This window comes from Plectropomus leopardus, chromosome 11, assembly GCF_026936395.1.
Source record: "Plectropomus leopardus strain MGB_pleo_1.0 chromosome 11, ASM2693639v1, whole genome shotgun sequence".
Lineage (NCBI taxonomy): Eukaryota > Metazoa > Chordata > Actinopteri > Perciformes > Serranidae > Plectropomus > Plectropomus leopardus.
In genome coordinates, this window is record NC_142186.1 from 20904020 (window position 1) to 20916118 (window position 12099).

Genomic DNA, 12099 nt, shown 5'->3' on the forward strand with positions numbered 1-12099 from the left:
AATATGCACACATTTTGATGCTAACCTTCTCTTTCCATTTCTGATGATTGGTGGTTTCTTCTATTCTTACTGAACTGATGCTCAGAGGTCTCTCTGTCTCTCTGAATCGCTGTACAGCATTTTGTTCTCCACATACAAAACAAAACCTTCATACGAAATAACATATATTTGTAAAGAGGACTTTCAACAACTATGGATGGATTACTGAATGGGCTTACCAGGCAAGACTGAGAGGCTTTAAGTGTCAGGGACTCTTGTGGCCTACCCTCGCAATATCTCACCAGAAAGAGTCTCAAAATTACCAAAGAGGTACAAAGGAACTGCAATGAGACATAAAATAACTACAAAAATGAGCAAAAGTACCAGAGAGAGGGAGAAAATGACCAAAAAGACACAAAATAACCTCAAAGAAACACGAAACCAGAAAAGATGCACAGTGACAACAGACACGAAACAACCATGAGAAACAAAATGACTACAGAAACAAAACATCCAAGAAAGAAAATGACCTCAAAGAGACACAAAACCATAAAAAGATGCACAAGGACTACAAAGAGATGCAAAACAACAGCAACAGCAAAAAAGGTCAAACCATCTCAAACTCTGTGTGTCTTGCTCCTGTGTAGGGGGGTCTTTTGCAAATCTCTGCCCAGGGCATCACTGTCTCATAATCTGCTTATGTCTACAACCTAAATGCATGAAAGATCATTCAAAAATGTGAAGTTTTTCTCTTCAGCATCTGATTGAATGTTTTGAGGCAGGTGACTTTAAACAGTGGAATTATAGTGTATCTAATGTTTTTATGTGATTATTCTTGACCCAACACTTTGACCGTCTAGAGAGATGTCATTCCAGACTTCCCAAAATGTCAAATTACTCCATTTAAGATGTTCTTTTTAAAGTCTACATCTGCTCTGGGGCACTATGGCAGGCATGTAAATAGCTGTCACATCAGAAAATCCTTCGGATACTGAATGGTGTCTCTAAACAGTCTGCATTTCAAATGATATGCTTCATTCTGATATGATCCATTTAGCATGAAAAACACCTGAAAAATGGTTCGCAGTGACCTCGAGAACTTTGCATACAAAAATACCCACGTTTTTTGGACAGTGGAATCATCATTTGTTGTCCCAAGCTGGATAAATGGTGTTTTGACTGAAACCTTCACTCAAAACATTATTTGTATTCACTAGATTTTGGTGCTACTTTCATTTCCTGTCAGCAAACTAGCCTGATTCATATGAGGAAATTGCACCATCAATCAAGCTGTTCTGCCGTAGAGGGCTTGTTAACTTTGCTCAATGAAACTCTACATCCTTCACAGACTGCTATTTTCTCTCCTACATTGTTTGCCATATGCATATAAACCAGAGAACACCTCCCACTTGACTCATCAAACATTTGAAATGTGTCCCGGCAGCTCTAGCGAGGAGCCTCGGCATCTTTCAATATAATACCAGTGCTTACTCATGTATGTGTTGCACTTTAACTGCCACAGTCACAGTATAACGTGCACTGAATCATTCATGAACCTGGTGGTGTGCACATGCATCAAAGATTAACACGTACTGGTCCAAATGCATACACATATGCAAAGACTTTAATGCAAGATTAATCTGCCCACAAAGTTCCCCTTTAAAATCTTGGCTCGGGTCTTTCTCTCCTATTGAGGATCTTTTTTTATTTTTTACCAGAGCTGGAGGTACTAATTAATGAATCAGTGAACTTGCCTGCTTGTGGGTTTTCTCCTTCATTCAGCTGTCATATTTGCATTACAAATACAGGAGAACAAAAACAATTGAGAGAGGAGGAGGAAGAGGGAGGGAGAGGATGCAAATTTAAAACAGGAAAGAGGTGTGCTTGATGTTGGCTTGAGTCTAATGTTGAAAAAAAAACAAAACAAACATATTCTGAGCCTGAAGAAAAGGTTTGGGAATGCGTCCGATCACTTCAATCCGCTTAGCATAATTTCCTCATTTCTTATCCTCCCTTCTCTGTCTCAACACATCTAGTGGTTATATTACTGCATGTTGAGAAGCATGTGTTAATATGTCCTCCAGTCATCACTGTTCACTCTGTGGCCCAAATAATATGTGGAAGCCATGAGCTAGAATACCTTAACTTCTTCCACAGAGACATTTTCCTCAAATCATCCGCTCTCGTTTTTCTATCCCATCTTCTTCCCTTCCATGTTTCTCATCGTTTTTCTCTCTGACACTATTTCTTTTTGTTCCCCATCAATCCAGTTCTTCGGCCTGCTGATTATGTCCAGTTCTATTTCCTGTTAAAAAACAAATAGTAAGGATCATATACAGCTTTAAACTTTCTTAATCTTAATGAAAACAAGACAGATTGGTATGTGTGGACAACCAGACCAATTAGATGCCTCTGCTGGTTCTCTTGGCCCGTTAGTATCACAGTCGAACTTTCATTAAAAACCTTGATGTCATTTTTGACAACTCTTTCCAATTTGACAATTCAGTCAACAAACAAATAATTAAGACTCTTAGCCTATGTTAATCCCTCCAAAAACATCTCAATAGAATAATTCATGCTTTTGTAGACTGCTCCAGGGCTGACGTTTTACTGTAGGCCAATCTGGGAGCTAATGTTGGCCTGATTTCCTCCTCAAAAAGCCTGAGGGATTTTTCCATTGGATTTTAGATCATTTCAGAAAATACGCTCTGTGGTAAACTAATGTTTATGTTACATATGTGTTTATTTCAGCAAGATAATCTTCACAATTAAAGACCACTTTTAGGATTTTTGAAGCCTAAAATATCTGCTCCAGTCTCTACAATTCCTTCCTCAGCATTTTCTCCTCTAACTGATTCTCTTCTTCATGCTGTTGTAGATGGATCAGCTGCAGTGGTGGGAGGCCCCGCCTCTCCTCTGGCTGTCCAGGTATCTGACGTCAACAAGGACTACGTCTTCCTGACCTGGCAGCCACCCAGTGCTGATGGAGCTTCACCTGTGGAGGGTTATTACATAGAAAAGTGAGAAGTGACCTGAATCACCACACACAAATATTCAAATTCAATTCAAATATTTCATTAAATTCAAGTGAATGGAGTGAAACAAAGTGGCAGTGAGAACAGAAACAATCTCACCACAGGGTCATTTTAGTAGCTGTTAGATTATCAAATTCGTTGAGGATAAGAGTATATATCAAATTCCATTATATCCACAAGTGTGAATACAGACTTTCAATTACATTAAACGTCTTTTATCCAATGACGGCTTCTGTAGCGTCTGGATAATGTTTGACAGGAGTTTAGATGAGCAGCAGAATTATTATTTAAAAAGAGGCAGAAAAACAGGAATGCTCAAAGTTTTGAGGACTGAGTGCTAGTTTAGGGCGCCAGCGTATGACTGAAGGCAGCACAGGAGGAGTGCAGGTGTGAGTTGTCCACCGAAATTACTAACTTTAGCAAACAGTACTAGCACTGATGACAAGTAATCCCTGCAGCTATCCTGAGGTGCCACCAGATGTAATTCAACCAGTAACCTTTGACCAGTTCTTATAACCCGTTGATGTACTATAGTAGTTACCCATCGCATACAAAAATGCAACGACCTGGAGTGTCTCATACCGCTGATAAAGAGTGCCTTGCTGCATAGGTGTCTGACCCTGATGGCCAATGACCAACTTTGGGTATTTGTTGAGTTGGGAGTGAGGCTGTGTCGGTGCTCGTTAAGGGGGCACTGTTTGATGTAATCGCCCAGTAGTGTATTTAATGTTAGCTGTTAAAAGTAAAAGTATTGAAAAAGACAGCAAATGATTAAAATATAATGCATGTACTCTATGTCAAGTTAATTTCTAATGCACCAATTTGTACATTTTGTTCATTAATTTTTGGTTCTGCTATTTTCAAGTTCTATTGAGGGACACGTGTCCACTGTGTCTCCCCCTTGAAATCTATGCCTACACATATGGCTTATTGAAGTGTTTTGAGGTGATGAACCAGGGGTTTTAAATGTATCTAGAATTTGTGCTTCAGTGAATATTTAGAGGTCAGTTACGTAGAATAAGATTATTGATGAAAAGTTATTTGACTGCATTTTATTTCCCATTGCAAGGAATACCGAGATCTCTTTAACTGAACTCACAGTGATTAAAATTCTATTAAAAGTCTTATTTTTAGACTGTCTTTACAGCCATCGCCTGTGTTGCAAGTAAACAATAGACCTACAGTAAGGCTATACAGCTGAACCTCATCTTGCTCCGCATGCTGCTGGTGAGGAAATTGGATTGTAGCAGATAAAGATGGCGGTGGTGACGGCCAGCAGTGGTGTTGTTGTACCCATTTGGCAGAGTTCACATGAGATGGATGGTATACATGGTAATTATCAGCCCTCAACACAGAGTCAAAGACTCCTGCAGGAGAACAGGTGCTGCACTTATCACCTACACCAATCAATCAGGATCGTCCATGTGTGTGCACACGTGTGCTTGTGCGTTTAGAGAGAGAAAGAGAGACCCTGTTCATTAGAGCATTTTTGTGCGCATCCTGTGTGTGCTTTTGTTAAATTGAATTAATGTACTTTTGTGTTTCTGTTCTTGCTAACCTTCTTTATTCATTGTAAAAGAAGCATCTCCTAAATGTTATTGGTTTTTTGTGAGAAGGGGAAAATGTAAGATACCTCCTAGTTCCCTAGCAACCTCCTTATTGTTAGAAAACTGCACTATTTTCTCACTTTGTTTATTGCAAGTGGCAGCAGTTTGTTATCGATGTTGTATAATCTGAGCTTGTGTTCGACTTTAAAATCTGTTTTTACTGTGTGTGGAGACCCATTATTTTCACATGATGGTCTCTGGTCACAATTATGGGTCTTGGTGGGATATTTACTGACTGATTTACTGGCTAAAATGCTTTAAAATATTTTTTTTTTATATAATGATACACCATCCAGACTGCACATAAAGTTGTTGACACATTATGCATTTTGTTCTTTGTTTACCTCTTATTCACATATTTTCCTCTATTTCTTTCTCTCCTCACTCTCAGATATGACCTTAGCCAGGGTGAGTGGGTACGCTGCAATGTGCACATTCAGAAAATGTGCTATTACCCGGTGTTTGGGCTAAAGGAAGGAGCTCTCTACCAGTTCAGAGTTCGTGCTGTTAACCAGGCTGGAGCAGGACGCCCCTCCAAAGCTACTAAGCCCATCCGCACTGCAGACCCCCTGGAACCCACCAGGAATATGGGTAACACATCAAACACCCTGACAGTCGAATAGCCACATGAAAAGCTGTGAAATGTTACATCACCACAGAGGGGGAAACACAAATGGGTGACAAATTTGAGTTGAGATAAAATGAAAAATGCCCATTTTAAGGCTTTTAGATCAAATCCCAGCCATATTGTGCACCCATTTAACAAAATATGCCAAAAAAACAGACAAAAATTTTCTATGTATTCTTATCTCAACATCCAATCATGTTTTCTTTCACTAAATCAAAATATGATGTGTGCTTATGTAAGCTAGTCCTAGCCAATTTCAAGCAATATGACATCCACCCATTAATCAATCTGAAACTTTTCGCCGCACAAAGCTATAATTCATTGTACTCGGAAGGTGGAAAAAAGCAACCTGTGACCAGTCGGAATTTCAAGTTGGAAACTCGGTCAAGATCCATCGAGCCTGAGTTTGCAAACATGAACACAGCAACAAGGCAGTGCACTGCACAATGATATTTTAATTATTTCTTTTACTTTACTTTTAAATGTCATAAGCATGTTTTTCATACTTAAAAATTGGACAAGATTTCTCCATTGTAACTTAATTTAGGATTCAAAAGCAAACAGACAAACCACAGCAGTAAGTGAGTAATATGTGATTTTAATGTGAGGTCAGAAACTAAACCACTTTTAAATCAATATGCCAATCATGAACTTTTGAGAAATGTTTGAAACAGCATCTAGTAAGCTCTTCATTCAGAGAAACTATTACAAACAGGGTTGTGCTGAGCTTTTGGCCCACACTGTGTACTCTACCACAGCGGTTACTGCTGGGTCGCAGGTCCATTCTAGATGGACCGTAAGGGACTCTTGACCGTGTCAAGTTTGCAAAAAACAAAAAGTTCAAGTGAAAAAAAGTTCAGTAATTTTATCAGCATCCATTTCTATTTGTTTTTGCAATATGTTTTATTTCTTTGTGTTCTAAAGCCGATGCGTTTTTCACATTATGTGAAATCAAATTAAATATTTCGTCATTTATGATGTGTGGACCTTAAACTAATGACTAAAGAGAAATACTGACCCCGTGAGTAGACCAGTTGGGAAACACTGCTCTACCAGTTCCTTAATAATAAAAAAAAGTAAGTGAAATAAGTAGCGGTCACACAACTATCCAAGATGTACATTAACACGCCTCTTTTTTGTCGTACTTCTACCTGTACACGATTCTCATCATTTTCACACTCTTTAAATCATTCAGTGACCCCTGGTGCCCTTCGTGAAGCATCTGCAGTCGTTATGTTTCTCATATATTCAGGTTTTTCCTTTAACTTGTCACCCATTAGCATCTGCTACTCCAAAGAGCATCAGCAATGTGTCAGCGACTCATTTGTGCTGTTAATTCACCTCATCTGCCTCGGCTGCTGTGTTTACACCTGCAAAGATATCAGCGCTACCAGAGAAAACAGATGTGTGTATATGTGGTGTCTCATTTTAGGAAGCCGGAAGGTTCTTGCAGCCATTAACTGCGACAGCACCTTAATAGCATCCATTTTGTTTCTTAAAAGATTACTTCTAAGGTGTTTAAGGTTTTGTTAAATACTTTATACAGAGGATGGGTGAGAACAATCGAATGAGAAGACTTAACGGGGGTCGTTGAGTGTGTATGTGTTTGTGTGTGACTGTGTGTGTGCGTTACAGGGAGGACAGATGGGCTCTGGTCAGATGCTGTGGATCATTAAACACAGATGAAGGACAGACAGGACTTGCCTCCAGCCTGCTCTCCATACCTCCATGTCGCTCTCTCGCTCACCTCTTTGTGTCTCTCAGTCTCTGGCGCACTTATCAGTGGATGCTCCTCTAACATTAACACTAATAGTGTTATCATGAGCGCCCATATAACTTCATTACCCTGGTATGACTTCCCTCTTTATTCCCTCTGCCGTCAACCAATAACTCTCTCTGTGTCTCCATGTTTCTCAGTGGTCAAAGTACACAGGGGGAGGACAATCACCATTACAAAAGATGAACTCGAAGGTGAGAATGCCGCATTTTTGTTCCACCATGTATAATTTTGTCATAAAATGATGTCATTTAAACATTTTCACCCCTGATTTCAAACAGCATCTATGTTTTACGGGCACACGGGGTGCCGCCTCCTCGCCTCTGGGCTGCCGCAGGCTCATGGCTTAATGCATCTTCATATTATATTTAACAACGAGCTGCAGTAATTGTATGGCTGAGGCAACGAGCATTTCTCCCATTTGCAGAAGTGAAAAGAATGAACAGTCCCCCGGTGGTGTCCTGGCAAATGCACATAATGGCCGGAGGTAGTGTGGATGCCTGAGAGGGGGGCTGATAACCTTGGCAATGTAACTCACAGGCAGAGATGAAGGGGGAGGAGGAGGAAGATGCGTTTAAGGAGACGACCAGAAAAGACTTCATACCCCCTTTATCCTTTTCCTTAATAGAGCAAAAAGTGTGTCTCTGTACGTGGGAAGAAAGCATGCATGCGTGTTTGTGTTTTTTTAAGTTACATTCAAGCAAACTGATGCTGCAGTATACTGAAATGCAAAAACATATTTCAACACTTTAGTCATCAAAGATTCAGATTTTTATAGCGGTAATGTATGTGCTTCTTTGTCATTGTCACAGCTGAGGTAGAGCTACATTTTGCAGTCTTTCAGGTCTGTTTAAAGGCTGATCGCTGTCTATATAAAAGGCACACATACACCCACACTGTCCTCACATACACTGTGGTCGGAAATTAAGATGACAGTGACACGTTTGTTCATTATTTTACTGTGTACTCAGCACATTGGATTTGAAATTAAACAAAGACTATGACTGCTACCATTAATCTGAGATGTTTACATGAACATTAGACCAACAGGGAAAAAAATGTGGTACTTTTTGTAAATAATCCCCCAATTACAGGAAATATATGTAATTAGCATATTTAGAGAACCATCATTTATAAGACAAATTACAATATGTTTAAACAATGCCATATATTTCATATATGCTTGAAAATTGTTTGCCCTCAATTACATCTACGACCCATAAACATCAGCAGACACTTGTTGTTTTCTCTGGTTATGCTATGCTTGTTTATTTGTTTACTGTCTTAAAGGGACAGTTTCCCCAAAAATGTAAAATTACATATTTTGACTCAAATCAATCTAGATTAAATTGGTGTGAGTTGTCGAGTGTTAACGCCTATCCTGGCTCCATTTTAAGTTAAAAAATATGCCCACCTGAAGCTAACACTTTGTTTATCTTGTTTCCGTTAATATATTAACAGGAATGCAAATATACCAAGTTATGGTTTTATGGGGAATTAGTTGCTGGAATCGTTTATTTATGTAAAGCTAAGCTAATCGACCCCAGAGTCCATCTAATGTACAAACATGTATTTCCCAAATATGTCATAACATTATCGAAAAATATGACTTTAAGTGGTCAAAAAGAAACATTAGCTTGAAGCAATGTGTCAATATTATTTGCGTCAAGGATTTATATTTACCTCCTGCATGTTTCAAAAACATTTTTAGTCTTTTATTTCAGGTATTTTGTCCTCACTCTCTTCAGCATGTGAAAGACATGGTGTGTTTAATTGAGATCAGGCAACTAACTTGACCTTTCATGAAAAATTGCCCCTCTTTGAACCTAAATCCCTCCTTGGTTTGGTGTCTTCAGCTGCATGTTTAGGATCACTGTCCTGCTGGCTATGAGTCCTCCGCTGTGCACCCAACCAACTCACCCTTAAAATGAAGCATCTAACCTCACAGTCATGCTTTCATTTCAACTCCAATGTGCTTGGATGCAGAGCTAATACAATGAAAAAATACTTACAGACTGCACTATATATATATATATATATATATATATATACATGTATATATATACACACACACACACACACACACACACACACACACACACACACACACACACACACACAGGCTTGCTCGTTCTTACCAGATCAGCATCTCTCATTTCACTGCACTCTCTTTGCTCTGGAGCTCCTCTCTGATCCACACTGCAGCTCTGCGACTCTACAAACAAAGAGACAAGACTTACACAAGACTTTTGACGAAATCTCAACACTCCCATCGTCCTTGAGTGACTTGGAGAGTCACTGAAAGTGTGCTGACTCAAGCCATTTCAATGTATGATATCAAGTATGCTTATGAATTAGGAAAGGAGGTGAAATTTGGGGCAGCGAGGTAAATCTTATCCATTGTGTGAGTGACTCAAATCTGCCAGACAAAGCATTAAATTTCCTGATGCAAATATTTTAACAAAAGGATAGTAAAGAAAAGCTTCAGCAAGCACTTTTTGGACTCGACATTGCCATTTTTACTGACCTTGTTCTAACTTTTTTCTTCTTGCTCCTCCTCCTCCTCCTCCTCCTCTTCCTCCTCTTCTTCCTCTCTTTGCTCTGCAGGTGAGGTGAAAGCTCCTTTCCCTCCCACAAATGTCCACGCCTGCGAGGTGAGCGACACCTTCGTAGTGCTAAGCTGGACCGAGCCTGAACCCAGAGGCAGGGAGCCGCTCAGCTTCTACGTGGAGCGGGTCAGTATCTTTACGCACACACGCACACACAAATGTCCATATTGCATTGTCACTAATCTTGTTGCCCATTTACCTAAACAGAACCTCTTTCCTCTTAAAGGACAACTTGCAAAAACTTGGAACTTGCTTAGGTAATCCAGTTTTTGGATCAAACTTTATTATATTATTATTTTGTAAAGGTAATAAAGTTTGGGACTGCATATGAGGTTTTGAAAGTCATTGTATTCAAGGAAGCACAGCAATGACTCTGTAATGACAACCGGTTTTGTTGTCTGTTGGTCTCAGTAGTTGGCCGCTATTCTGTCTCATCTAGGTGACACACCATCCACCATCTCCTCCAACAAAGTCCACTCATACATCACGTTACTTTAGAAACGCTGAAATGATACATATAAAAAATGTGTGAATGTAGCATAGGGAAGAATTTAGCTGCTTAAGGACCACATATTGCCCTCGGAGTGGGTGGATAGAAAAAAAGAGCTAAAAGGAGAGTGAATATTGGACTATATACTAGATTGCTGGATGACAAATAACAGTATGCCCCTAGTAGTCCTTTAAGGAAATAATGAGCAAGAACTGGAGGAGCAGCACTGTGGAGCTTCTTCATTAGCTTAAAAATCAAGAAAACATACAACCACATACACATGCCTACAAGGAAGTATTCACTACTACTCTCACACACAAATACACTTAAACACAAGTATAAATATATTAAAACACTGAGCCTTGTTGTAATAAGTAATACCTTCACATCCACTGAACTCCAGGAGCAATGTTTTTGCATCATCAGTTCCTCCAGTCGCTCGCTGGGTTCGGGCAGTCAGGTGTTGGAGTTTGAGCCAAATTAACAGCCGGCTCCTGACCACAGCACTAATTAAGGAGACAGAGGAGGAAACACACACACACACACTTCCTACACTGTGGTATAAGTTTAAGTGGGAATTTGTGGACTCATTAAAAGTGAACAGACCTTGATGTTGCTCTTTTGTGCCGGGCGCTTCGGCTTTGGGGTTTGATTTTCTTGCTTGCATACCTGAGTTTTTTATTTTTTAACTGGTGATTCAAAGCCACCTGGATGTAAGATAGAATGGTTTTGTTTGATTTAAGACAAGTCAAAAGTTAATTCTAGTTTTAATAACTTATGAAGCAGTGTTTTAATGATACACCCAGGGTAATAGAAAAGAAAATTCAGGTTTGAGCTTCTTTCTCCAGCAGATGATTCAAAGGATTCCAAAATAACATTTTCCTCCAACACATCAGAGTGAGGAGACTGACCTGTTCTTCACAACAATAAAGGGCCCTCAGCTCTCCAATATCAACTTAGACGCCCAACAGCTTCTGGCTCCAATAATCAGAAAACTGCCGCAGGAAATAGATTTTCATTGGACTTTTATAAGTTGCCGGGGTAATAAAACTGTCAAATCTGTCAGAGGCATTTGAAATTACTAAAGTCTGCAGCCTCACTTCCGCTTATATAATGAAGGGAACATTCAAATATCCCTTTTGCCCTTAAGCAATCACTTTATAATCACAGGTCTCCAATTTTCTTTTGTTAGGTTTTCCTTCTCAAACAGGGGAAATAGAGATAATTCAGAGGAGAAGAATAGAAATTTAAACGTAGACATACCATAGAGAAAGCTCTGCATTAGTAGCCAAACAATGAACTGATAAAGATGAAGAAAATATTTAGGGCTGCATGATTATACCCAGAAAGGTTACCTACAAATATTTTAATCGATGCTGTTTTCATGATTATTTTTTCTTAATTATTAATTGATTTTTGGGGCAAAAAAGTCTTTTTTTGTAGTATCGCTACTAAACAGAGCACTACTATTTCCATGTTGTGCTACATTCCTGCTAATCCTTGCATCAAAATACAACTGGTCCTTATTCAAATTGCATGTCCTTGAAACAAAAGTAAATAAAAGTTTTAACTTAAAATTATCTGTGGACTGCAAGCACAACATTAAGGAAAGTCTTTGACACGCTGCCGCTGCAGGAGGGGCATGAAAGCTGCCATGGCTTTTAGTTTGGAATTGCTTTATTTGATATGCAGTGCAGTTCTCTATGAGCAGAACACACCCTTTAAATATCAGTATTACAGTCAATCATGTTTATTTGATTGTAGGAAGCCATGATTAATATTCACAATATATAAGACTGTCAAGTTGAGTCACTGGTTGTTTACCTGCATATTCACCTGTCTTTCTCTCTACCTGCACATTTTTTGCCTCAATCTGAAAATGTATTTTTACTTCTGTCTGGAAGTTTCTTTCCCTTTCACATTAAAGTACCAATCTTTATTCCTCGTTGCCTTTGTCTTCATGTTAAGTGATTT

At 39.2% G+C, this 12099-nt stretch overlaps 1 protein-coding gene and 1 long non-coding RNA gene across 3 annotated transcripts in view; one reads left to right on the forward strand and one right to left on the reverse strand.

The window, feature by feature from the left end:
• myom3 (myomesin 3) overlaps positions 1-12099 on the forward strand; it is a 79356-nt gene that overhangs the window by 34616 nt on the left and 32641 nt on the right. Inside the window, exons 11-14 of the mRNA XM_042490301.2 lie at positions 2858-2999; positions 5013-5212; positions 7167-7220; positions 9634-9761. Of these exons, the coding sequence (XP_042346235.2) occupies positions 2858-2999; positions 5013-5212; positions 7167-7220; positions 9634-9761 (524 nt within the window). The remainder of the gene's footprint in view (positions 1-2857; positions 3000-5012; positions 5213-7166; positions 7221-9633; positions 9762-12099) is intronic.
• On the reverse strand, positions 2704-11824 carry LOC148188253 (uncharacterized). Of its 2 annotated transcripts, none has more exons than XR_015777914.1 (4): positions 10507-11824; positions 9554-9769; positions 9165-9241; positions 2704-2974 (listed from the first exon to the last, which is right to left on the reverse strand). It is a non-coding gene; the product is annotated as an uncharacterized LOC148188253 (long non-coding RNA). The 2 variants fall into 2 exon arrangements; XR_015777915.1 differs by having other exon boundaries at positions 9554-9717; positions 10507-11821.